The following is a 25,369-nucleotide window of genomic DNA, read 5'->3' as shown; positions in this document are numbered from 1 at the left end:
TCCCACAGTAGAGATACAAATATAAAGGGGGCCCGTCTGGACACCAGACTGGGGACAGCAACAGCTCCTCTGGCGTGCAGACGCCGGATCGATGGCAGGGCTGATTTACAGCATCTCCAACCATGACTCCAGCACGTCAAGAAGTCCAAACTGGTACTGAGAGACTGGAAAGTCGTAAAAGAAACTTCACTCACCGGAAAACATAAGAAAGGCATTGTTCATGGCATTAACTATTTTAACATCGTTATATAGCTACACCTGTAAACACACACAGTAATTTCAACTGAATGATTATGTGTCATGATAAAATTGGATATATAGTGTCGTAGTTAACACATTTGTGTTGGATCCCTTTTTGCATTCATTGTTGTACCTGATAAAACTACCTTGATAGAACACAAAAGACGTTCCGTCACCGCCCAGTCCTGCGTCTCTCCTCCGTGGAACCATTCCCTTAAAAAGGAATGTAAGACTCGATGTTTTCCCCTGTTGATTCACTTGTGTTTGTCTTCTGTGTGTCTCTTCCTGTGATATTTTAAAAGGCTTTGAAAAGCCTGCAGTTAGAGTTGAACATCTTCCACTCAGTGTTCTCGTGTCTCTCTGCGATTCCTTTGTTGTTTCCAATGTTCTTGCTGCGGTGGTTTAACCATTGATGGGCCGGGCAGGTTAACAAAAGATGAAGTTGAGCTTTGTCTAATTGTGTTATACGTGTGTGTGTGTGTGTGTGTGTGTGTGTTTTTTAATGCGCGGGTTCATTTTAGGTACATAGATTAAATCAAACAGAACAATGTGTTACACCTACTTGAATCAATAATATTGATTACAAATGTCAATATCCTTGTATGTTCTGTACATCATAACGCATGTGCATGTCCTGAAGCAACTGGCATTCAGAAGAAAATAAACTTTAAGTGATGCGCCCAGCATGTCTGACTCCTTCCTGCATGTCTGTTCCTCTTTGGGATTTGCGGAATGGGAAGTGCAGACATCATGAACAGGATGTGCCCCCCCCCCCCCCGCCCCATACATCCAAACCCCCCCATACCGACACAGAGCTGTCTCTGGCGGCTGTATGAGTCGGGATCCGGACAAGATAAGAAGAAGTTCGTTCTGCCACCGGGATCCCCCTCCGTCTCGGTCCCGTTTCATGAAATCGATCCTCGGCAGGTAAGTCGGCTCGGTTCGTCACTGTTTCGCCCCGCCCCTGAAGCGCGTCACCGGAGACAACGTCGATCTGGATGGTTTTAAAGAGTTTGTCTTCGCAAAAGTCTTTCTTAAAATAAATGATCTTCGTCGAATCACGTCGCTTCCATTCTGCCGGCTGTATTTGTAAGCGCGCAGACGCGTCGCCGCTGCTGCAGGGTTCTTTTGTTCGGTGCGTAATGGCAGAGAGTTTCCAACTCCATAACAGCTGCCTGCCTGGACATGCGCTGAACGGCTGCTGAGACAGATACTAATGATAACGCCGGTACTCTTTATTTGTATTTCACCATTCCTACGTGTAATGCAGCCCAAATTGCTTCCCGATGTAGGAAAACACCAACAATAATAATATATGCCCTATGGGCTAAATAAAGACATAGAATACAAAACAGGAGTAGAAAATGAATGACAACTTGTTAATAATGGTGAAAGCAGAAATTAATATATAGGAATAATCGAATTATTTTAATATTAATCCATATTTTGCAGTAATTCTCACATCTTATCAGAAACGTGACTGATTAATTATTAGAGCAGTGAATGCGACTCTTTCTGTCCACACAGGCTCCACACAGATGACTCATATCTGGATTCCCCCGGCAGCCCTGCTGGTCGCTTTGTCTGTTGTCGATCTTATCAACATCCCTGAGAAAAATGAAAGTGAAGTTCTGAAACACATAGACAGGACGCTCATCAGCAACCAGGCCGGTGACCCAGGGGATCCTCAGTCTATTAGATATGACATTGCTCTAGTCTTTGCATATCAGTCTTCTTGATATGATGACTTGATCTGAACTCCTGGTCTCCTATTTTAGACCCAGATCCCTGATGCCACTGGAAGTCTTGAAGAAACGACTCCAAGCCACAGACCTACTGCATGTGAGGTTTTTAAATTGTTTTTTATTTATCTCCTGACCTTCTCTTTAGTTTCTCCTAAACCTGCCCTTTCTTTTCTTTTGTCAGCAGCTTCCTTGACTCCAGCTACTCCGAGCTCTAGTCTTGCTCCTCATTGTCCAGGGAATCAGGTGCTGCTAGAGAATGAGACAGACTGTGGCTGTTCCTTTGGTATGAAGGTTGGAGACAACTGTACCTGCCCTGTGGGCTTCACTCTGACAGAAGCTGCTGGATGTGAAGGTGAGAAGGGTCAGAATCAATGAAAAAGAAATGGGACCACTTGTCGATCCTATCATCTATAATCAATCAACCTACAATCAACATCAATAGATCACACGTGGAACATTGTAACGTTCGTTCACATAGACAGAGTGAAGTCATTTTCATCTCATCTTCTTTCTCTCTGACAGATGTTGATGAGTGTGATGGAGGCAGGCCGGGACCATGCGGTCTCCATGCCAAATGCACTAATAGCCCTGGCTCATTCTCATGTAGCTGTCTCCGTGGTTACCTAATGGCTGCTGGAGGGTGTCAGGGTTCGTCAGTGTCTTTGTGTGACAGAGGGCGTGCGGCGTGTGTGAGGGCACGTTGGATTGGAGAGTTTTCATGAGTGAAATGTTGAAACTTCATGGTTATGATGTTTCATTTGACAGATATAGACGAGTGCGCTCTGGCTGCAGTGACAGGATTGCAGGCTTGTCCAGGTGCGGCTGAATGCCGAAACAGCCCTGGATCCTTCACCTGCTCCTGTCCTTCAGGATATGTGGTGGCTTTAAATGAGCAACGCTGTGTAGGTGAGGCTGATTCCATTTGTTTGGCACACAATTATACAAGTAGAATAAAAAAAAAGTGTGTTCAGAAGTATTTAATCGCTCATGTATACCTGATGCGCCGACAATGAGGTATCGAAGCTTGAGATAGCTTCTCAGAGGACTCTCTGACGCCATGTCTGGGTTGTGAGGCTCTATTAAACATACCAGCCTGAAGTCTTACTTGCAAAACAGTAATTGCATTGCATACATAGCATTGCACAGCTATGCAGAAGCAGCCCAGGAAATACGAGCTTTCTATTCAGTGCATCCCTTTTCTCTCCTCCATAGATATAGATGAATGCAGTTTCGAGGAGCTCTGTCGCCGTGAGCTGGGAAATGTGTGCGTCAACACTCCGGGGCGCTTTGTGTGCCAGTGCCAGCCTGGCTTCAGAACAGAGGCCCTTGCCTGTGTTGGTATGTCTGTGGATAACAATGGATAACAATGACCACATTTGCTTTGGTGCTGATGGTCTCTTCGTATTTCCCTTGAGCGGTCCCGAACTCACTCAGGATGGCTTCGCGGGAAAGAATTGAAATCTGCTTTTCTGCTTCGTCGCTCCTTCCTTCTGTTTCTCACTCACCCTCTCTCTAATGTATTGTTTCCACAATTGCTTCTGAAAGGTTAATATCATCCCACAGAATATAAAAATGCCTGTAATTATTGTTCAACTTGTGAAATGTTGATGAATGCTCATATTAAGTAATTACTATAATAACTTTTATAACTACAATTATTTACACAGATAATTATTTACCATTTTAATCACCAATAAAAAAATAAATGTTTCATAAATGATGTAGAACATACTATTTATGGAGCATTCTTTCTCGTCTGATCCCCATCGCTGTCCCAGATGTGGATGAATGCGCAGCGGATGCTTCCGTGTGTGATGGTCAGCGTGAATGTGAGAACACCGTTGGGTCCTACAAGTGCGTTTGCCGGCTGGGTTACCGGGGAAACGGCACACACTGTGATGGTAAGCAATTAGTGCAGTAATCAGCGACAGCGTCCTCGTGTGCATGTTTTCATGCTGTCCATGACAATAGAGGCAGAATAACGGTTACTGAATGCGAATGAATGAATGAATGAATTGTTTCTTTTTTTTATTTTTATAAGCTTGTGTGCTTTCTTTCTAGATGAAAACGAGTGTCTGTCAGGTGGTCATGGGTGTGACCCCAATGCTCGATGTGGCAATATCATCGGCTCGTATTTCTGCCAGTGCTATCAGGGCTTCAATGGAGATGGTCACTCTTGTTTCGGTGCGTGTCTTTTGTCTGCTAGTGCACGCGTTTGTGCCAACAGCACTCACGGGACACCAGTCCCTCAGGGTTGTCCATGTTTGCAGATGTTGATGAGTGTGCTCTGAACAATGGCAACTGTGAACACAACTGCTCCAACGAGTTGGGAGGGTACCGCTGTCTATGTGTCTCAGGCTACCAGCTAGACAAGGACGGACACCACTGCACCGGTAAGCAGCCGGACAGTAGGGTATTAATGCCATCCGTTCAAGCAAAGATTCACTTCAAAGTCACTTAGATCATGTTGTATGGCGATTAAAAATGCATATAGATGTACACCACTATCACGTTTGCACACAACATATGTGGCAGGAAAGCCTTAGTATATTGAAAGTTAGCTTAGCATAGAGGATCCAATCATGTTGAACCAAGTCATGAAATGTCTTACATGAATTCATGTGTCCCCTTGACAAGAGTCTACTAAATGTCCCCCCCCCCCCAGATATAGATGAATGCTCGGTGCGGAATGGGAGCTGTGAGCACATTTGCATCAACACTGAGGGATCTTTCCGATGCTCCTGCAGCCCAGGCTACCAGCTGCACATCGATGGCCTCACCTGTGTGGGTCCGTCGCATTGACTCACCTTACTGCTATGTGCACCAGCTCATTTCAGTCATTTAAACAATCTGATTTAACTTCATGCTGGAGATAAAAACTGCGTGTGTGCGTGTGTGTATTTATTCAGACATTGATGAATGTAAACTGCAGAATGGTGGCTGCTCTCACGCGTGTAGCAACTCTCCAGGAGGACACTTTTGCCACTGCCCTCCTCCTCTGCTGCTCGACACAGACGAGCTCACCTGCAGCAGTGAGTTTCTTTTGACAGCGTTGACATCACATGCTACTATTTTCACATTTGGAAGCCCCACAAATAGGATACAAAGTCCAGGCAGCATTGGGATATTCGTTTTACCGATACTTTATTTTTTTAACATGCCCTATATAAAATACTTGTATGTGTATCCAAACGCTTACATATAATCATTGTTGTAGTACTTTTATTGTAACCATTCAAAATATGCATCCCAACTCTGCTAGGAGTAAATAAGTATGACAATAGCAGCAAGCTTTAAAAGTCAGAAGTTTGTAAGTACTCAATGTTGATATTGTTCTTTCTCTGAACAGATGTCACATCTTGCAAGCTCAGAAATGGTGGTTGTGATCACATCTGCATTGTGAATTCTGAAGGCCAGGTCCAGTGCAGATGTCGAGAGGGCTGGCGGTTAGGTGAAGACCTGAGAAGCTGTGTGGGTGAGACTTCGTTTTCACTCCTCCCATTCCTTCAGCAAAGCTTTGACCCAGAAATCGATTATTATTAATTAAATTATAGAGAAAAACGAACCCTTTTCCTTCAGACTCAAACAACCATGTTTGTTTTTTTAGTGTACCTTATGTAGTTTTAAGTAACACATTAGTTAAAGTAATGATTTATGATTAATATATTGGAATATCATTTGGAGGCAACTGTAAAAGAAGAAAAAATAGTACAAGATGAGTACTTTGTAAATAACAAGAGGAGATGGACTAGTTGGTGAAAAGTAAGGTAATCAATACAATAAATAAATAAATAAAATGAAGTTATTTGATAAATGGTTTGCACTTTCAATATGTGTCCATGTGCGAATAGTGCAAGTAGAAACGTGACCAAACTAGAATAAAAAATAGCAATTCAATTGTTTTAAAATTGGGTCACATCCAATTAGATAAAGGGGCACTTGAATTACCGGCAATCGGGCCCTGCTGTCGAGCTACAGCTCATCTCTCTCCTTACAAAATAGAAGTCCAATGCTTCATGACTACAGCTGTTTCCTAGTCTTGACGCTTGTAAAACTGTTCTCTGTCTTAAGATCTGAACGAATGTGCGGACTTCACAAACGGAGGCTGTGAGCAGCTCTGCGTGAACCGTCCCGGTGGGTTCAACTGCACCTGCAGGGATGGGTATAGAGGACGAATGGATGACCTCACCAAGTGCCGGCGTGAGTCAGTCGCTAAACATCTAATCATGACCGCGATAAGCATTACAGACTTAGGGTACAGTAAAACCCTAAGAGAATGTCGTTCCTGGACCGAGCTCGTAACTCAAATCAATTTTCTTGTCACTGCCATCCTTGCCACTCGCTTTCTTTGGACCCATCACTTATTAAAGAACACTCAGATACAGCCAAAATCACTGAACGATGAGCAGCGCTCCCTCATTCAGCACCAGCATCTGGAAGCGTGCTCGCATCTCAAATTTATGCTTGTGTCTCAAAGCTACCTTTTGCTCGCAGGCTGGGTCGTATCTCGGAACGCTTGTACGTCAAAGCGCTTGTATGTCCATGTATTACTGAATTGGCGAATTGCATTTCCATTTTGTGTTCACATACGGGCTGAAGCATGAAACCATACTGAATAAGTCCCATTTCTTTCCAGCTGTCTGTGACCCACCCTGTTACAACTATGGAAACTGTGTGGCACCAAATAGCTGCGATTGTCCTCCTGGATACCCGGGGCTTGGATGCTCAGGTACAAACCGGGACTGTTTTTTGTTTTTAAATGAAACATTACAAATAGTCTTTCTCTAATTAATTATATGCTCTTGAGCAGGAAGGTAATGAGGACAGTGTACACGGATAGACGTGTTTATTATGTGAACCCATATGTCATTGATGTATTATGAATAGCACATTATTTGTGGCAACAGATAAACTCCTGCCTCTCTCATACCTGCAGATCTCGCTTAGGTTTGCCATGTTGTTGGCCCAAACAAGGTTCCATAGCTTTAGAATGTGATTGTATTTTTTGTTTAGTTGCTGATTAGATTTCATTATGAGGCCATAAATACAGAAACTAAAACACTGCTGTGAGGGAATGGATGCGTGATCCATGTTGTGTGTATTCCAGCCATTTGCTCCCCACGCTGCGCCCATGGAGGGATCTGTATGCGCTGGAACAAGTGTCTGTGTCCACCTGGCTGGACTGGAGCAGGCTGCCACACAGGTACATCAGGCAGGTCACTAGAGAGCCAGGTGTAAATAAATAAATAAAGAGATGCTCATGACTTAGAGATATTAATGTAAATGTCTCTGCTAATCTTAGTTTGTAGTTGCAAAATGCTATCATGCTGTTTTAATGTTCCTCAAGCAGGAAATGATGGATGATGGATGATCATTAGAAAAGTAATTGGGTATCTTGTCCACGACCTCTCTAGCACAGCTTCGACAAATTTACATTAATAATCGCCAGAAAGTTGTGCCCTTAATAACTTTAATAATAGGTTTCCATGGAAAGAGGAATTTAAGAGGAATCTGAAGGTTTTTAACTTTTTCCATACCATGTAAATACATGACAAACAATAATATATGTCATATACCGAAGCAAGCGCTTCGGGGTTTAAGGAATATGTTCAATTCATATGACCCATGTACAACTTGGATTTGTGTTTTTGATTGTGAAAGAGACAGGGAATAGGAAGAAAAGAGCAACAGAAGAGCTTTCACTTTTTTTTAATTGAATTGCAAAACAACAACAACAACAACTAAATCTGCATGGAGTCATCAAAAGCAAAAATTAATGAACCAGACAAAGTGAAGGGAGTCAAAGCAAACACATGAAGTAACTTACAAACCTCATTTGAAAGCAAATATCTTCCTCTCTCTTGCTGTGTCTCTCAGCGGTGTGTGAGCGGGCCTGCGCTAATGGCGGCCGCTGCGTCGGGCCGGATACCTGCCAGTGTCCGTCTGACTACACCGGCCCCCAGTGCCTCATGCGTGAGTTAAAAAAAGAACACCCACAGCTGCAAAAGGCATGGACGTACATCTGAGGAATAGACAGATGACTTTATTTCTAACTCCCGGCAGTACTACCTGGTAAAATAGGAGTCATGCCATACTGTGAGACCTTTAGGCAACCGCATGTTAAGATTACAGTGTGTATATCTGTGTGTGTGTGTCTGTTTTGCAGCCTTTTGCACTCCTGCCTGTCAGAACGGGGGGAGATGTGTGGATGTCAACAAATGCACATGTGCTAATGGATGGCAAGGAGCTCGTTGCCAGATAGGTGAGGTTGGACTTACTGTATCTGCGCGTTGTTACATGTCCATAATATAGTCAGCATGCATTTTACAGGGAAAGGCCTCAGGACCTCCGGCGGCTTTGACCCGAGGGGCCTCCTTGCTGTCTATTATAAATGATATTATACTATACTATTCCAACATGGTGTCCCATGATTCAATAGGGTGAAACCCACAAAACTATGTAACAAATCACGATACTTTGATGAGTTGCTGAAAGGCCATTACACTCCCAGCAACATGAGTTTGACTTGCTTCCACCCTAGAAGGCATTTACTAATATGTGAGGTCGCAGTCTTCCTTCAACCCTGGGGCTTTTGATAACAGAGTGAGATTTGCTTTGTTATCACATATTGTGCACGTGCATTGAGTCTTCCTGGTTCTTGAGTGTCTTCCTTGCTTTAGTTTCTCTAGACTGTTTCGGTGACCAGTGCAGTCGTCTATTGTCATTACTTTATGTACGCACTGACTGCAAGTGAAATGTTGGGTGGAGATTACAAATCATCCAAAGAAAAAAAAAAATCCTGAACACAAATTTACACGTTAAAGGAAAAGCAAAGAGTTATGTATTTATTCTATACATATTATTAATTTAAATCTGCATTATGACAGACTTTAGGAGATGTTAGAACTCAAACAGTGGATGAGGAAATGTAGTTATCTTAAACAGTTCATTTTCAGATTTATGTGAAGCTTCTCTGCTTTTGTTTGTCTAATAGTAAACTGAATACTTTGCTAGTACACCATGTCTTGCAATCTGTTTCTGACATTTCATAGACAAAGCACTTTGCCTTTCAACAAGCATTTGGCCGATTAGGCCCCAGGTCTCTGTGACCCTGCAAAGGAAAACCTATGACAGAGACCTTAAAGGATGGATGGACAATAAATACACAACAGCAAATATAAAGTCTGGACTCATTATACCCAAATAAATACGATCAGAAGTCACAATCATATAAAGACGACATGAATACACTATTAGTCTTTTCGACTCAAACCGATGTCAAATCAATTTGAGGTGCTGAAACAACATAAATATATCATTTGTGAATGAGAGCTGTAAATCTATCCCAAATCTTATTTTGGGTTGACCAGATCTGTTGTATTTATCTGCATCGCTGTTTTGCCGGCGCTGTCTCCCTCAGAGCCTGTTCAGTGTCAGGAATCCTGCAGGAATGGTGGAGTGTGTGTGGGCCTCAACAGGTGTCGCTGTTCCCAAGGATTTACTGGAAGCTCATGTGAAACTGGTTAGTCTCTGTGCGTGTGTGTGTGTGTGTGTGTGTGTGTGTGTGTGCACAATGACCTTTGTTGCCTTTTTTGTGTCTGTAGCTGTGACCACCCCCTGTGTGCCGCCCTGCCAGCATGGGGCTACCTGCAGTCCTCACAACACCTGCGCCTGTCCAGAAGGCACAGCAGGCCTGCGCTGTGAGAGACTGTAAGTATGAGCAGTTTCAAGACCTCATCCGAAATCTAATGAAGCTGCCTCACATCTCACCATAAACATAAACTCGAAATCCCCTCATCACACTATAATTACAAATTGTAGCATGCTATTAAACATGCAAAGTTGTTTTATTTTGCTGTTACAAATAAAAATGTCCACACTATTAACACGTAATTTGTTAAAAACAAAAAACAAAGCTCCCTAATAAATAGCTTGTGTAAAGATAATCCTAAAAACGTGAAGCACCAATGATGGTGTCAGGTCTGTTGTCGGCTTTGTTGAGAGAGGCTTGTAGTTTTGGGCACAGAAGAACAAAACACTCTTCTGCAAAAATATTGTGGGACAAGAGTTGTAATAAAACTGTTCAGCCTTTACAAGCTGCAAATACGCATCATGTGATCAAATGTGTTATTGCCGGCCATTCTCACACGTGTTCTGTTTGCGTTTGTTCTAGGACGTGTCCTGTGGTCACCACGGGGGTTAGCATGGCTCGCTCTGTAAGAAAGGCGGTGAGGGAGAGTTATGTAGATCGCTGTGGACCCCTGGGCGTTCAGCTTTGCACCAAATACAGGTTACCTGCATTCCTCTCACATTTCGAATGGTCTGTTTAGAACTGTGTCATGTCAGTCATATAAAAATACATTTACTTCCAACGTTTTGCCATGCACGCTTTTTACACACTTGAATTGATTAAACATGGCACAGAAAAAGAAATGTGTATTTTTAAATTGCTTGGTTTAAGGGATTTTTTTTGCATTTGTCAACTCAATTTCTGGACTATAAATTTGACGCATGTAAAGTGTAAGTTAGATTTAAATTATTACAATAAGTTGTCTTTGCTTTGTGGTTGTGTTTCAAGGATAAACCAAGCACGAGTGTATCTGCAGGCCTACAGGGTGGGCTACAAAATCCATTGTCCAGAGAAGAAGGGCAGAATTGTGTAAACCAGGGGTGTCAAACTCATTTTCTCCAAGGGCCACATTAGCATTATGTTTGCCCTCCAAAGGCCAAATGTAAACTGTAACACAGTAAAAATGTAACTAAATGTAATGTCATTTAATGTAAAATAAATGTAACTACTCCTTAAAATGCTGTTAAATAAATATTTATTTTTTTATTTAACTCTTTAGCTGTCACAGTAATTACAATAAAATATTCAGTTTTGGATTGTCTTGCAACATAGTTAATTGTCTTGATATATCTAAATAAATGTAGTACTAAAAGTTGCATGGGAATATAGATCAGGCCTGTCTTGCAGTGTTCGCCTGTCTGACCTGGTCTCAACCCTCCAATGTTGACACATTGTCAGATCTGTGACATAAACACACCAGCATAAAGAGAGAAGATATAGTAATGTTACTTGCAGCAAGAAAATATGCTAGCAATTTCTCTTAATACAAGGGAAAAGAGAGATTCTGCTCTCAATCTTAGCTCCTCTATTCTCAGAGAAACAGTTCCTCTATTTATTACAGATCAGGGCGGTTACATCGATAAATCATTGGAGCAGAGATAACTGTGGCCGGTTTCTGCCGGCCACTAACACAAGCAGCTTCACAGAAAACCTTCAGTAGGAATACAGCACAGTCAGCATTGATTAACTGCAATGGGCCTGTTCACACGTTAGATTATACTTGGTTAACCCTTTAAAGCCTGCACTATGAATTAATCGTCAGAACACTCTAATATTTGGAAAATAAGGTCTTAATGGAACCTTTAGACAAATTTGTCCCAACCCCCCCCCCCCCCCCCACAAAAACCTTTATATAAATGCTCTAATTTATGTAACGTGAGCAAAAACCGGAATTTCTTTCATGGAAAATGCAGTTGTTGGCTTGTATGTATCAGCCTGAAATGCCATGTGTATCAAATATGATACGTTTGGCAATAAAGGTTTAAATGAACACCCTTGTTAGTTTTAGAATATGAACGAAGGATAACTTATATACATTTCTCCAACACACATTTAGGTCTTGCTCATGACTTGGTCTTGGCTACACCAGGACAAATCTGCATGGTGTATTCTCTGAATCCTGGAACACAGATCAAATAACAGAAATATTTGAACTCTTAGCGGGAGATGGCGCAGATTTCATATGGCTGCGGTGCCAGAGTGACACCAAAGCGGTAGTCCATCACAGGCATCACTCCAGCAGGCATTGAGAAAGTGAAGTGCTGCATGAAGGAGGCGAAGAAGAGGAAAAGCTCCATCCTGGCCAGAGTCTCTCCGGGACACATCCGCTTACCTTAAACGGCAAAACAAACCAGCCACCTTTAGCCATTGTTGTTCTTTAAATATCTTACCACCATTTTTATTCTCAACGTTTCCTTCTTGCTTTCTAAATTTATTAATTTTCACCTTCATACTCATTTTATACCTCCCTTGCTATCCTAAATCCATTCCCTTCCCGTGTAAACTCATCTATCATCCTATCTATCTCTTTCATAATTCAGCTCTATCCTTCTGATCCAATCATTCCTTTTAATTAATGCTGACAGCAATCGGTCAGAAAATTAAAAATATATTTATTTATTTTTCCAATCAAAGCTGTGATGACTATGGTGATGGAATTTGGCACTTGTCTTTTATAAAACAGGCTATTTCTTTCCTGAAACCCCCAAAATACATTCTTTTTCTGATTGTGTAACTATAAATACTGTTCTTCCTTCAGTGGCTCTCAGCTCACGCTACACCTGTCTGGAAATGCCCAATCTCGTCAGATCTTGGAAGCCAAGCAGGCAAGGGCCTGGCTAGTACTCGAATGGGAGACCACCTCGGAACACCAGGTGGTGTGAGCTTTTCACGTAGGTTTGTAACACTTCAATATTGATTCCTTTAGACCCAGAAGCATCCATCATCATCCATCATTAAATATTAACTTTTAAGAATATTGCATTGATCCTCACCAGCAGAGAAAGGAATGAAGGCAGCTCGCTTCTCAAACGTCCCCTCTTTGGTCAGAAAGTGTCCTGGGTTGAAGGTAAAGGGCGTCTCCCACTCATTCTTGTCCAACAGCACCGAGGTCAAATTGGGAATTATTGTAACTCCCTGATGATGGAAAACCTAAATTAATAATAGTAGTGTAATCAAAGTGGCATATATTACAATGACCTTTGGGATCGTGTAGCCTCCCAGCTGGAGGTCTCTGTTGGTAATACGAGGCAGACTGAGAGGGACTATGTTGCCCATCCTCTGGATCTCGTGAATGACAGCGTTAGTGTAGGGCAGGTTTGCACGATCTTCCATTGCTGGCTGCCTGGACCGTCCAATCACTTTTTTCAACTCAGCCTGGACTTTTTCTGTACAAGATGGGGAAAGAAAGTGTTAAGTGTAAGTGTTAATTTCACACTTGAGATAGTACATTTACCTGACACAATTGTGTTGATTCTGACACCTACTAAATTAGCACCAAGGAATTTGTTTCTCTGTCACTCATTTCCACACTTGAACATGCTTTATCAAACAGCTTCATTAGGCTGGTCATATGTTCTCACCCTGGATCTCAGGGTACTTTGCCATGTAGAGGAAAGCCCAGCGCAGAGTGGTTGATGTGGTCTCAGAGCCCGCCAAGAACAGATTCAAGAGACATATGATCAGGTTTTCCTCATCAAAAGTGCTGTTAGCTTGCCCCTCTCTCTAAAAATACAGGAATACAAATAAATGTCATCAGACAAGATACTTCCTGAAAAACTGCATTCTTTCTGTTTTTCCATCATATAATGATCCACCTTTATGAGTTCTCGTGGTGCTGATCAAACCGCATTGTCAGGAAGGGAAACTTCACTGTTTGTCTGTCTGTCTTTTAGCAGCATAATTGAAAAGGTTACACGTGGATCTTGATGACATTTTCAGGAAACTTTGGGAATGTTACTAAGAACAGATTATTTATTTTTTGGTCCCAATGAGATCCTGGATTATGGATTACTTTGAAATTTCCGTTAACATTGCAGTCAATGAAGCTTTAAAATGTCTTCCTCAATATCTCGGTTGATCATTGACCGATGCTTATGGATCCAATCTGGATTGCTAATATTATCAAGATATTTCGTAAAAATGGGGTTACACTTGTGTTTCGGCTTACTGTGCATTCAAAGGGGACATAGTATGAACAATAAAATCACTTTTCCCATGTTTCTACACTAATATTTTGGTGGTTTCGGGTCATTACCAACCCAAAACCTGCTGAGTTAAACCACCCGGTCAATCCTGCGTAGCTCTGTAATCAAGTATTGGAACTGGCAGCTCTCTTTTCGTCTGTGACATCACAGAGTGGAGGTCGTTCACAAGATTTGTGTGCATTCTCCCCATGTCTGCCCTCCGCACGTCCACACACACGTTCTACATGTGGCTTGTGCATGAGTCAAAGAAGAAGCAGAAGATGAACAGAGTACCATATAAATATTATTTTTGGTGTAGATCACAAAATACGGAGACTGAGGTGCACTGCGGAGGTCTGTGCATGATGATCTGTGCATCATAATCTGTGCATGATGATCTGTGCACGATGGCCAGGATTGTTTTTAATAATGTCTCGTCTTTCTTAATTTTAAAAATGTTACTGATAATTTTTCATCATAGATTCTTGAATACATTTCAAGTAGTGCTACAGTGAATACAGAGCTGCCACAATCACGAGTCACCTTCTGAATCTCACTCAGATAGCAGTCAATGTAGTCTCTTGGGTTTGCAGGATCCCAGTTTGGTTTGTGCGTCTTAAGTTCTTCTCTTACAAAGTCTTTGGCGTCACTCCAGATTTTCTTTGCTCTCTGGTGTCGTCCTGGTAAATGTCTCATCAGCAGAGGGAATGAATTGTAAAGCTGTGAAGTGGAGCAGGTTCAAGCAATGGGTTAAAAGTGCATCTCAGCAAAATATTTTATTTGATAACATCATTGAATCATACAAATCAATTCTAATACATGTTTCTGCATTTCATGTTCTGACCTATAAAAATGATCTGTCCTTTTTGTTCACTCTATGTTTTACAGGCAGACTGAAAAGATTTTTAGTCCCGCTGAGCTTCAAGTGCTTGTACCTTGCATGATACATACTGAGTGCCTTTTACCAGTTCTCAATACTACTATTCATAAAATTCCTGCTGAGATTTTTTTTATCAAACACTGCAAGCAAAACAGAACACTCCTGCTGCTCTCCTCTTCATTTCCCTCACTTGTCTGCTCTCTCCCACAGACTCTTTTCTCTCCCCTTCTATAATCCCAATTCTCAACTCTACAGATCCTCAATTTGACTTATTTATTGCAGAATATAGTGGAAAGCTTGCAGAGATCTTTGTTTTTGACTATGCCTGTGTCCAATGAACCCTTCAGGACCAGCTGGCTTAAATAATTAAACATGCCTGGAGTCATAGTCATGGTGGACACATTGTTATTATAAAACACTGTTCCAGCCATACTGTCTAAGAATACATACATACCTGAGCCCATATTGAGTTATGAATCTGGAGACTTTCCTCGAAAAGGATTGTCAGTCTTCCAAACTTCTCATCACTGTACTCAAAGCGATGACCAAAAACCAGGGAACAGATGATGTTGGAGACAACCTTGTTGATGATGAGGTGAGGAGCAAATGGCTTCCCTTCAGTATTATAAAACAACATGTTATGCCTTTTTTAAATTCTAATTCTGCATCATTCTGCATTCAAATTTACCATTTAATCTCATTAAGTGTTTCTTGCAATGTGAAAACTCATCCAAGATGACGGGTTCAAGAGATCTCTTGCCAAATCCAAAATATTTGAGAGTTGAAAGTGCAAAATGCATCTGCTGCTTCCATATGTTTCCGTTGCTGTAAATCAAACCTGATGAGAGACATCAAAAGTAGAAGAAAAAGGACAGAAGTCAGAATTTTAAGGAATATATATTATATTAAAGACAACCTGCAATCTGAATGAATTTGGCAAGACAAAACCAACCAGATTCACTTTGTTAGACTTTAAAATTAGGCTTTCCAGCCAAAATACATTCAGACAGGATCTATAAATATTACTTACCTTATTAGGTCTCCAATTCACACAGACTGGGTAGCATCTGCACATACAACCTTCAGACCCAATAAATGAGAATCTACACCATGTGCCTTCGTGATTTTTCATCCACTTACCAAGTCCATGCTCGAGCTCTTTCAACATAGGCGCTTCTGGGCGGTCCGCCACACTGTCTCCTTGATTTACCAGAGCTTCTTTTATAACTTCCAACCTGTTTAACACCACCGTCCAGTCCTGGCCCAGTCGCAGACTGTAAACATCTCCGTATGTCCCTGCTAACTGTTAGTGGATTCAAGAGAGGAGGGACAGCACGAAGCTTCACATTAAAGATATCAGAAAGTTAAATCCTACGAATTGAACTCTTGTATCTTTAATGGCAGAGCTAACATATATTTACCTGTGTTAAACTTTCGTGAGTCTTTCTGTGGTCCAGAGAGAACATGTTGCCTACAATAGGAAATCCTCGAGGTCCTGGAGGGAAGCTGGCTGGCCGGTAGGTTTTAAAATAATCTGTGATCAGGATAAAAATGACCATGAAGAGCAGAATGCTTTTGACATTCCAGTCCACGTAGGATCCGATAAAAGAAAGGATTTGATCCATTCTGTAAATGAAGGCTGAAGCTTGTTTAGCTGAAATCTGTGCTTCTCCTGTGACACAAAGAGCTGCTGCTATAATGCCGATACCCTCATCCCTGTGAGAGAGAAATTCAGTGTTACAGCAGATGCCAGCCCTCCATTATATCTTCCTTAAAACAATGATCCTCCCCTTTTCTTTCAAAATCATTACAGACAAGACAAAGAGAGAAGTACCATAAGTAAATAAATGATAAACTAGACGAGTACGTTCCATAGTATTCACATCTCTTATGTTTTTATACTTTCAGACTTTTCTGTGAAGAAAAAGTTTCACATTCCATTTACCACTTCAATTCACCCTGAACAAATGTAAATAATTGAATGGCTACAACCACAAGTGCGGATGGGTTTACAAGTTTAGTTTGTATTATCAGCTCTTGCAACGACTAACAGGACTTTGATCCTTCTATGCAAATACAATGTCTAACCAGTGTTAATAAATGACTTTAAATATATGCCAACACTTCAATGTAGGAATTTGAAGATACTGCGTGTTGTTTTACAGTCTCAATTATGGAGGATCAAAACTGCCACAATTAAAAATAAATATAAATGGGGAAAAAACAAACAAATAATATATATATACATAAATAAATAAAAAATAGTAAATATAAATACAAAAATATAAAACAAGATTCAAAAATGTTAAATATATGTGGAAATAAATGCAAACATTAATATAAAAATATAATTAAATATCAATAAATAAATTAAATAAATGTCATGCTGCAGAAGAAAAATGGAGCAAAATGTTTTATTTAAATGAGGGGCCGGTCTTAAGTGTGTCTTGGGTTAAACCAGTGCTTCTCAATTATTTTCTGTTACGACCCACCTAGGAAGAAACAATCATTTCTTTGTGCCTTCTTTTAAATAAAGTCAAACTCAACATATTTTTCATTTCATTACTCAGTCTATTCTACAGTCTTACTCCACAGACAGTAATACAAAAACCCTTCTTTGCTGTGCGTATTCTACGGACCTTTAGATTTGACATATTTCAGAAATTGTAGCCTTGGTGTGTCTCATGAAACATTTTTTCTATATTGTGTGGTAATAAATAATTCTTTGCTTTATATAAAACTTGAACTGTTTTATGCTGTACCAAATCAAAATATTTCAGACTTCGCGATTGCCAGAATAAGAATCAAGAATCAAGAAATGTTTATTGTCATTCAGACACTCTCATGCAAGAACGAAAAACAGCACTCAGGTCCCAGCTCGAGGCGCACAACAAACGGTCACCAAAAAACAGACACACATTCATTCAATGTAAAAGTATATACACAAAAGTTATTGCACCGATCCCCAGTAGCAGCATCCAAGTTAGTTTGTGCTTTACCTCCGTCTCTCTGTTAAATATTTCTCCACGGTGTCTCTTGAGGGTTTGTTTACAACTGCTCTTCATATCGCCTGCTTTGTGCTGTGTGTGCGGTACGCATGCCCCGTGCAAAAACAGTGTTTGAAATAAAAGCCTTGATTAATGGATGAAAGGCAGGACACTTCCTTCAGGAGAAAATCTGAAATTGAATCATTTATTTACGACAGGCTGCCGGTTTAAACTATTAGGAAAAAACATAGCATAAAAGATCCTTACATGATCCCGGTGTTAGAGTTGAGCGATTCTATTGTTGAACAGCTACAAAAGTGAGTCCAATAGAAAACAGGAGAGTGACTGGTCTCAATTAACAGTTTATTCTGGTCACAGGTAAATATTACAGTGCTGGTCTTATGCAGATACAGTTCAGGTAGGATCCCAGTTTCTGTGATCGCGGGACAAAGGAATCACAGGACAGTCTTCTTCTTCTTGGGTGTCTGCCCCGTACAGTGGTGGGATGCATCGCACTCAACGCGTTGTGATTGGACATGTCGATACAACATGTCATGTCATGTTGTTTTAAAGCTCAATGTGTGTGGACGTTGGATTTCAGAGTGTTTATCTAACTGGAATGGTCTGATAAAGTTTAAGGACTGATGTCACAGTGTCCCGTTACTGCATGAGCCAGAGACTGGTGCTGAGAGAACATCTCATGCTCTGATTGGCGAGTCTGCTTTCCAAAGGCAGACAAACAAAACAGGATATTGTTAGCGTGATGTGGCGCAGATGTCATATGATTGTGGTGCCAGAGTGACACCAAAGTGGTAGTCCATCACAGGCTTCACCCCAGCAGGCATGGATAAGCTAAAGTGCTGCATGAAGGAGGTAAAGAAGAGGAATAGCTCCATCTTGGCCAGATTCTCCCCAAGACACACACGCTTACCTGAGGCAGGAAAACAACAAAGAGAGAATAAAAATAAAGCAAACAAAAAATATCTATGACACACATTTTGTTATAATATTATAATATTATCATTGGTCGGGTTATGATGACAGAGATTATTTTATTATTTAAGGACTCGATCAGATTGGTGAACAGGTTTTTCACAAACAGATTGTTAAAGCCTATAATAATCAACACTGCAGATTAATGTCTGACCCAAAGATAATTCACCAGCCTGTCTTTATCATTTTAGGAGTCTTCACTGAAAACTGCTGAGGCAGCAAGTATTTCAATTCAATGAATAACGTGATAGCAGTGCATTTGTGAGTGGACAACATTTATTACAAGAATAAGATAAAAAAATAATAATAATAAAATGTTCCCTATATTAGTCCCGCAAAGGGATTATCATATATTTATAATCCCTGACATCTGTTTGTGGGTCCAATGTGCTATCATTATATAAGATCAAAGGTCAAATGTATTTATATAGCCTGCTTAAAACCAACAGTTCACAGGAAAATGTCAAAAAAACAGGGAACATAAACGAAGCAATATGCTGAAGCACAGTGTCTGAGATAAACTCAATAAAGTGTGTACGTGTTTGAGAGTAATTTTTCTAAAGCATGACCTTGGGGGACCAGAAGTGCCAGCGCTACTATCCAGCTGGTCAGAATGACTATATCTGTCATGAATTTAAACACAAAGTTCAAAACTCAAGATGTGGCAATGACTCTGTATAAAGGATTCTTTAACATTGCGAGGAAGGGCACTTTTTGACATTTTTCTTAATTTCTTAAAAACGCATGGCAGTATGGATCTGAAAAAAATCACACATAAGTACTCCTTAAAGGTGTATGACCATGACTAATTTTGGCCAGATCCGGATCGCAATCCGGATCTGAGAGCTAATTTTCGTTCTACAATCTGCATTTTTCAGGAGTCCATCCTGACCTCAATTTTGGAGCGAGAGACTTCAAATTTGGTGTACACACTCATAGTTAATTCTAGTTTCATATATTTTACAGTTGTAGTTGTATCTTTTCCCGTTCCAGAGCAGCAAGCTAGAGCAGGTTTGGCCCCTCTGATCCGGAAGCCCTGTTTACTGTCTCACAAGATCGAATAGTCTATTGGAGACAAGGGTCTGCAATCTCTGATTGACTTTTTCTCGTTAAAGATTAACTTTTAAGAATATTGCATTGATCCTCACCAGCAGAGAAAGGGATGAAGGCGGCTCTCTTCTCAAACGCCCCCTCTTTGGTCAGAAAGTGTCCTGGGTTGAAGGTAAAGGGCGTCTCCCACTCATTCTTGTCGAACAGCACCGAGGTCAAATTGGGAATTATCGTAACTCCCTGATGATCGGATTCATAATTAAAATGAATAAGAACACGTCATAGTATCGGTTGTGATAGTGTTATATATATATATATATATACAGGAAATGACCTTTGGGATCGTGTAGCCTCCCAGCTGGATGTCTCTGTTGGTAGCATGAGGTATACTGAGAGGGACTATGTTGCCCATCCTCTGGATCTCATGGATGACAGCATTAGTGTAGGGCAGGTTTACACGATCTTCCATTGCTGGCTGTCTGAACTGTCCGATCACTCTGTCTATCTCAGCCTGGACGTTTTCTGTAAAACGGTGGGGTAGGTGAAAAAGATTTTAAGCAGCATTTCATCATCAGGCTAAATGTTTGGCACACAGCACAACATAACACTACCACATTGTGGAATGAATTGATTTGTGCTTTTTTTTTTGCTTTGTAATATTTAATATGAGGCTATATATACACAGCATTTTTTACATGTAGATTTTTTTAATGTCTAGTTTAGAAGTGAGATGGTATACTGTATTTATATTGTATGATGCATATAACCTAACACTGTCTAGTCAGCAAAATTATATTTATTTGCAATTGTGGCAAGTATCTTGTGAGCAACAACTATCATCTGTATGACCTGGTTTAATAACACGACTTCAGCTTGACTGCCTGTTTGCCATGTCTCCAATTCCGTCTCATTTGAAGTATGATTTTTGTTGTTGTTTTTGCTATTGTTTAAAGAATGCCAGATTCATTGTTTCACATGAAATCTCTTTCAACAGAGAAAATTACAACAATAAAATTTGTGGAGGAGTCTTCACAGTCTTATTTGTGCTACAATAACTTAATGTTTAGTAGCTTCTCCCTATACCTACAGACATCATTCTCCACAGAGATGTCAGAAAAAAGGAATGTCCATCTGAACTTTTTCCATGATGTCAGGATCATGATCCCTCACCCTTCTCCCTCATGCTTTTCCCTGTCCTTAGCTTTTCTTCATGTTCCTTCTTGCCTGTGTAACCGGATGATTGGGGTTAATTGGGCAGGCAGGTGTGGGAGGGAGCACCTGTGGCCCATTTACCGCTGATTGGGGGGGGGGCGTATATAGGTGCTTCCCCCTCCCTCGTTCCAGGGTCCTCATTTACGTTTTCCCCGTCTCGAAGGCAGGTTGGTCGTAGACTGTCACTGCTTGCCTCTCCTTTTTCTTTTGTTTTTGTTCATGGAGTGTTTTTAAGGAAGTTTTTAGAGCGTTAAATAAATATTTTGAATTCCTAATGCCATGCTGGTCTTCAGTGTGGGCGGACCTGTGGGTAGGGAAACCCGCTAAAACAAGTTGGGGACCAACGGAACAAATTAAATAGATCTTTAGGTTGCAAGTCCTAAAGTGGCGTTGTCGGCAAAGGTCGGACCGTTTGGCCGCATATCCACAACGCTACACCTGTTTGTATCTGCAGAGTGTGTCTTGCTGGTATTCCCTCCCTGTTTCTTTATCTGCCACTTACCTGCATTCAGTCAGTTGATCAACCACACCTTCTTCTCACCACTAACGAGCTCTAGTCCCGCATTCAGCATTTGTCAGATCACCGATTAATCCTTGTGGTAACATGCTGAGTTCCAATATGTATTTTTTATTTTTAGTTTGTTGATCCTTTTTAGTTTTAGTCTGTGTTATTTGGGCTCCCTGCTGCTTTCTGCCTCGCCTTGGACTTGTGAGTTGGCTGCTTTATGGGGAACAGTGAAGAAGTTTTTTGAGAATGGTATGCAGGAGAGACATACAGATAAATGACAAGTCATAATTTCCACATGATCTAGTGCTGAAACATTGCAAATAAATTCAACATCTGCAAGGATGATAAATTACATATCTATAAAGCAGCCACTAATAAATGAGTTAATATTATTGTGTACATGCAAATATCTACTTGGATAGGGACCTTACTCTGGATCTCAGGGTACTTTGCCATGTAGAGGAACGCCCAGCGAATTGTGGTGGATGTGGTCTCAGAACCAGCCACAAACAGATCCAAGACAGAAATGATCAGGGCTTTCTCATCAAAAGTGCTGTCAGCCTGGCCTTTAGTCTGAGGAAAATAGTTCAGAACACAAGAACATCAGCATAATTATAGCCAAGGTCATAGGAAATCTGGTATCTGAACTTTTCAATACATATCAGTTTTACGATGCAATGGCATCAGTGCAACACATCGGTAGTTCCGAGGTGTGACCTTTAAGCATCTTCACGAGCAACAGTTTTTAGACAAAACTGAATCTAACGTCAGTCACCTTATGAATCTCACTCAGATAGCAGTCAATAAAGTCTCTTGGATTTGCAGGGTCCCACTTTTCTTTATGCTGCTCCATCTCTTCTCTTATGAAGTCCAGTACATTGGTCCAGATTGGCTTTACTTTCTGATGTGGTCCTGGCAAAAGTCTCATCAGCCAAGGGTATGAGTTGTAAAGCTGTGGAATGGAGCAGGTTGGAATAATGGGCTGATAATGGAACTCAGCAAAATATTTTGTTTGATAACATAATGTATTATTAAAATGTAATTACAAATCACTTCTAATACAGCTTTCTGCATTTTATGTTTTTAGCTGTGCCTAAATAGTTACTCAAATGACTGATTTTCCTGAAAAAGGAATGTACTATAAGATCCAGACCACCATGTGGATGGTCTACATCTAATTATGAGGGGAATGAGCTGCTTGGCGGATGTCTGCGCTCTCTGGGTGCTTTTCTACTTGTTTATGGTTTTCACCTGTGTCTAGGCCCCATCTGCTCCTAATATCCTCTAGTTGCCTCTTTATTGTGTTTCTTTCCTCTCCCTACTGGTTCATAGTGTTTCCCCCGGTGGGTCTCATCATTGCTTTGCTAGAAGTTCTATGTTCTTCCAGTGTGATTTTACAGTGAGGTTTTTTTTCTTTTATTACCATGAATGGTGCTATTCCTCTCATGTGAAAGATGTTTTATTTTTCAGTTTTCCTGTTTGGGTGCTTTTCCCTGAATCCCTGAATTGTACTCCTTGCTTCCTGTGTTGACTGTTTGGGTTCTGTTTTGAATGAAACCTTGGCAGAGAATCCAGCGAACAGACACAACAGATAACATGACCTATGGGACTGGAGATAAAAATGGGTTATCACATAATGGCATCTCAGTTAAAGAGTTTCTGTTTGTGCTGATCAATAAAAAATATTATACAAATTAGCTCTTGTGTTTTGCATTTGTGATTTTTTTTGCCGTTTCAAAAAAGCGGCATGAATTCATGGAATAATGAATTGTTAACTGTTAATAATTGCACAAAAATAGTACACAGTACAGTACACATATTTTTATCAATAGCTTATTGTACCTGTGCCCAAATGGAAGCTTCAATCTGGAAAGCTTTTTCAAAATACTTGATCAGTTTCCCAAACTCCTCATCACTGTACTCAAATCGATGACCAAAGACGAGCAAGCAGATGACATTGGAGACAACCTTGTTGATGATGAGGTGTGGAGCAAATGGTTTACCTGCATAATAAAAAAAAAAGTTAATTCTGTTTTTGTGATTGTACTGTACTGTACTGTACATGTGTCACTGTTCATACACATGTACCTTTAAAGCTACTTATGTATTTTGCACAATGTGAAAATTCCTCCAAGATGACAGGTTCAAGAGATTTCTTGCCAAATCCAAAATATCTGAGGGTTGAAAGTGCAAAACGCCTTTGTTGCTTCCACACATTCCCATTACTGGAACCCACACCTGCTGGAAAATCAAATGAAAGATAAAAATTAGATGTATAAATCCAGGAAATTGAGGAATAATATTTTTGATATACAATGTTTTACAAAGCATTTGTTTTATTAAGCTTTAAATACAACCTTCATTTTCTGAAGAGAAGAGTGTTGTTATTTTATTATGAAGTCTTAAAATATTTTATTTATGTCTAAAGCTAAAATTTGGACTAGTTAACAAATTTCCCAGAAAGGTAGTGCTTAAATCATCTCTCATATCATAGAGTAAAAGCTGTTCAGCACAAGTGAAAGTGTAAAAAAAAAAAAAAGAAAAAGGCTAATAACCTACCGGTACTTAAGAAAACAATTACATGAATTTCAAACCTTTAGACCACAAAGTGTAGATGAGTTTCAATTGGATCATTATGTATTTTAATGACATCAATACAGATTAGTTATTTGTTTGGAAGAAAAGATACTTCACAATATGTTTAAGAGAATGAACCTTGAATGTATCATCAACAGTATTAATACATTATAAAATAAATAATGCTTTCCTTTTATTCGTGGGCTTTAATCACTACTGCATGGGTCTTCTTACTTTTCATGTTGATTATATCATCTAGCAGAGGTTCGTCCGGACGGTCCGCCACACTGTCTCCTTGATTTACCAGAGCTTCTTTTATCACTTCAAACCTGTTTAACACCACCATCCATTCCTGGCCCAGTCGCAGGCTGTAAACATCTCCGTATGTCCCTGCTAACTGTTAGTAGATTCAACAGAGGAGGAACAGCATGAAGCTTCACATAAAAGATATCAGAAAGGTAACTCTTTGTGACCCATATTTTCAGTTGTACATTCGACATGTGTAGATCTACCTGTGTCAAAGACTCATGGAACCTTTTCTGGTCCAGAGAGAACATGCTGCCCACAATAGGAAATGCCCAAGGCCCTGGAGGGAAGTTAGTTGTCCGATGGTTCTTAAGGTAATCTACAGTTAGGATAAAAATGACCATGAAGAGCAGCAGACTTCTGACATCCCAGTCCACGTAGGATCCGATGAAAGAAAGGATTTGATCCATTCTGCACACAATGGCTCAGGATCACCTAACTGAGGTTTGTGTTCTAGTTGTTTCTCTTGTGACAGAAAAGGCTTACGCATTTCATAATGAACTATACCTCCAGTATCCACCACATCGTCATTGCCCCTCCCCTGTGGTTGTAGACTTTGAAACCTTCCGAGGGTGACTCAGCGACTTTTCCTCAAAAACAAAACATTTCAGAAATAACGTGAGGACATTTCCCTTTCTGAATATTTCCCTTTTTTCTTCTTCTTTCAATTCATTTAAAAATTATTTTGAGATTTTCATTAAGAGAGAAAGAATGAAATACAAGATTGTGGCGAGTTAAACGCTATTTTATTTTCTGGTAACCTGTTGTTACTTGATTGATATGAAACACAATAGCTCTTTTATTGTTTGTATTTTATATATTTGCAAGAGAATAATTCAACTGGTTACCATTAAAAAAAAACCATTTGGTTTCCTTTATATTCTTGCGTCACGTGTTACAAATGTGCACCACATTATATAATCTGTGAGACAACAACACAATCACCACCTTATGCCAACACAGCAACGGACTCTGACCCCATGACATTTTTATCAGACTACTACTCCTACTGTACTTTCGGCTTGTCCAGTGAGAGGTCGATTTCCAAAGACAGACA

At 40.4% G+C, this 25,369-nt stretch overlaps 3 protein-coding genes and 1 pseudogene across 3 annotated transcripts; 2 read left to right on the top strand and 2 right to left on the bottom strand.

The window, feature by feature from the left end:
• Positions 1-1,778: 1,778 nt before the first annotated feature.
• On the top strand, positions 1,779-10,648 carry si:ch211-221n20.8 (uncharacterized protein LOC100034409 homolog). The gene is made up of 21 exons (XM_068743565.1): positions 1,779-1,907; positions 2,019-2,082; positions 2,221-2,276; positions 2,468-2,633; positions 2,751-2,891; positions 3,198-3,323; positions 3,764-3,886; positions 4,047-4,169; positions 4,256-4,378; positions 4,651-4,773; positions 4,895-5,017; positions 5,335-5,460; positions 6,057-6,185; positions 6,622-6,714; positions 7,093-7,188; positions 7,863-7,958; positions 8,152-8,247; positions 9,406-9,507; positions 9,590-9,695; positions 10,159-10,275; positions 10,564-10,648. Exons 1-21 carry the CDS (start codon positions 1,779-1,781, stop codon positions 10,646-10,648), a joined length of 2,343 nt encoding a protein of 780 aa, XP_068599666.1.
• Positions 10,649-11,771: 1,123 nt separating this feature from the next.
• LOC137899148 (cytochrome P450 2J6-like) lies at positions 11,772-16,304 on the bottom strand. The gene is made up of 9 exons (XM_068743164.1): positions 16,101-16,304; positions 15,820-15,982; positions 15,368-15,517; positions 15,134-15,294; positions 14,343-14,519; positions 13,197-13,338; positions 12,814-13,001; positions 12,609-12,750; positions 11,772-11,947 (listed from the first exon to the last, which is right to left on the bottom strand). The coding sequence occupies exons 1-9, from the start codon at positions 16,302-16,304 to the stop codon at positions 11,772-11,774; spliced, it is 1,503 nt and encodes a 500-aa protein (XP_068599265.1).
• Positions 12,383-12,500, top strand: LOC137899910 (5S ribosomal RNA; annotated as a pseudogene).
• A 2,117-nt stretch (positions 16,305-18,421) lies between the features above and the next one.
• LOC137899885 (cytochrome P450 2J2-like) lies at positions 18,422-24,722 on the bottom strand. Its single transcript, XM_068743936.1, has 9 exons — positions 24,519-24,722; positions 24,241-24,403; positions 23,518-23,667; positions 23,272-23,432; positions 22,205-22,381; positions 21,861-22,002; positions 20,044-20,231; positions 19,808-19,949; positions 18,422-18,597 (listed from the first exon to the last, which is right to left on the bottom strand). Exons 1-9 carry the CDS (start codon positions 24,720-24,722, stop codon positions 18,422-18,424), a joined length of 1,503 nt encoding a protein of 500 aa, XP_068600037.1.
• Between the last annotated feature and the right edge of the window lie 647 nt (positions 24,723-25,369).

The sequence above is a fragment of the Brachionichthys hirsutus genome, chromosome 9 (assembly GCF_040956055.1).
Source record: "Brachionichthys hirsutus isolate HB-005 chromosome 9, CSIRO-AGI_Bhir_v1, whole genome shotgun sequence".
NCBI lineage: Eukaryota > Metazoa > Chordata > Actinopteri > Lophiiformes > Brachionichthyidae > Brachionichthys > Brachionichthys hirsutus.
This window is presented reverse-complemented; position numbering and strand designations above follow the sequence as displayed.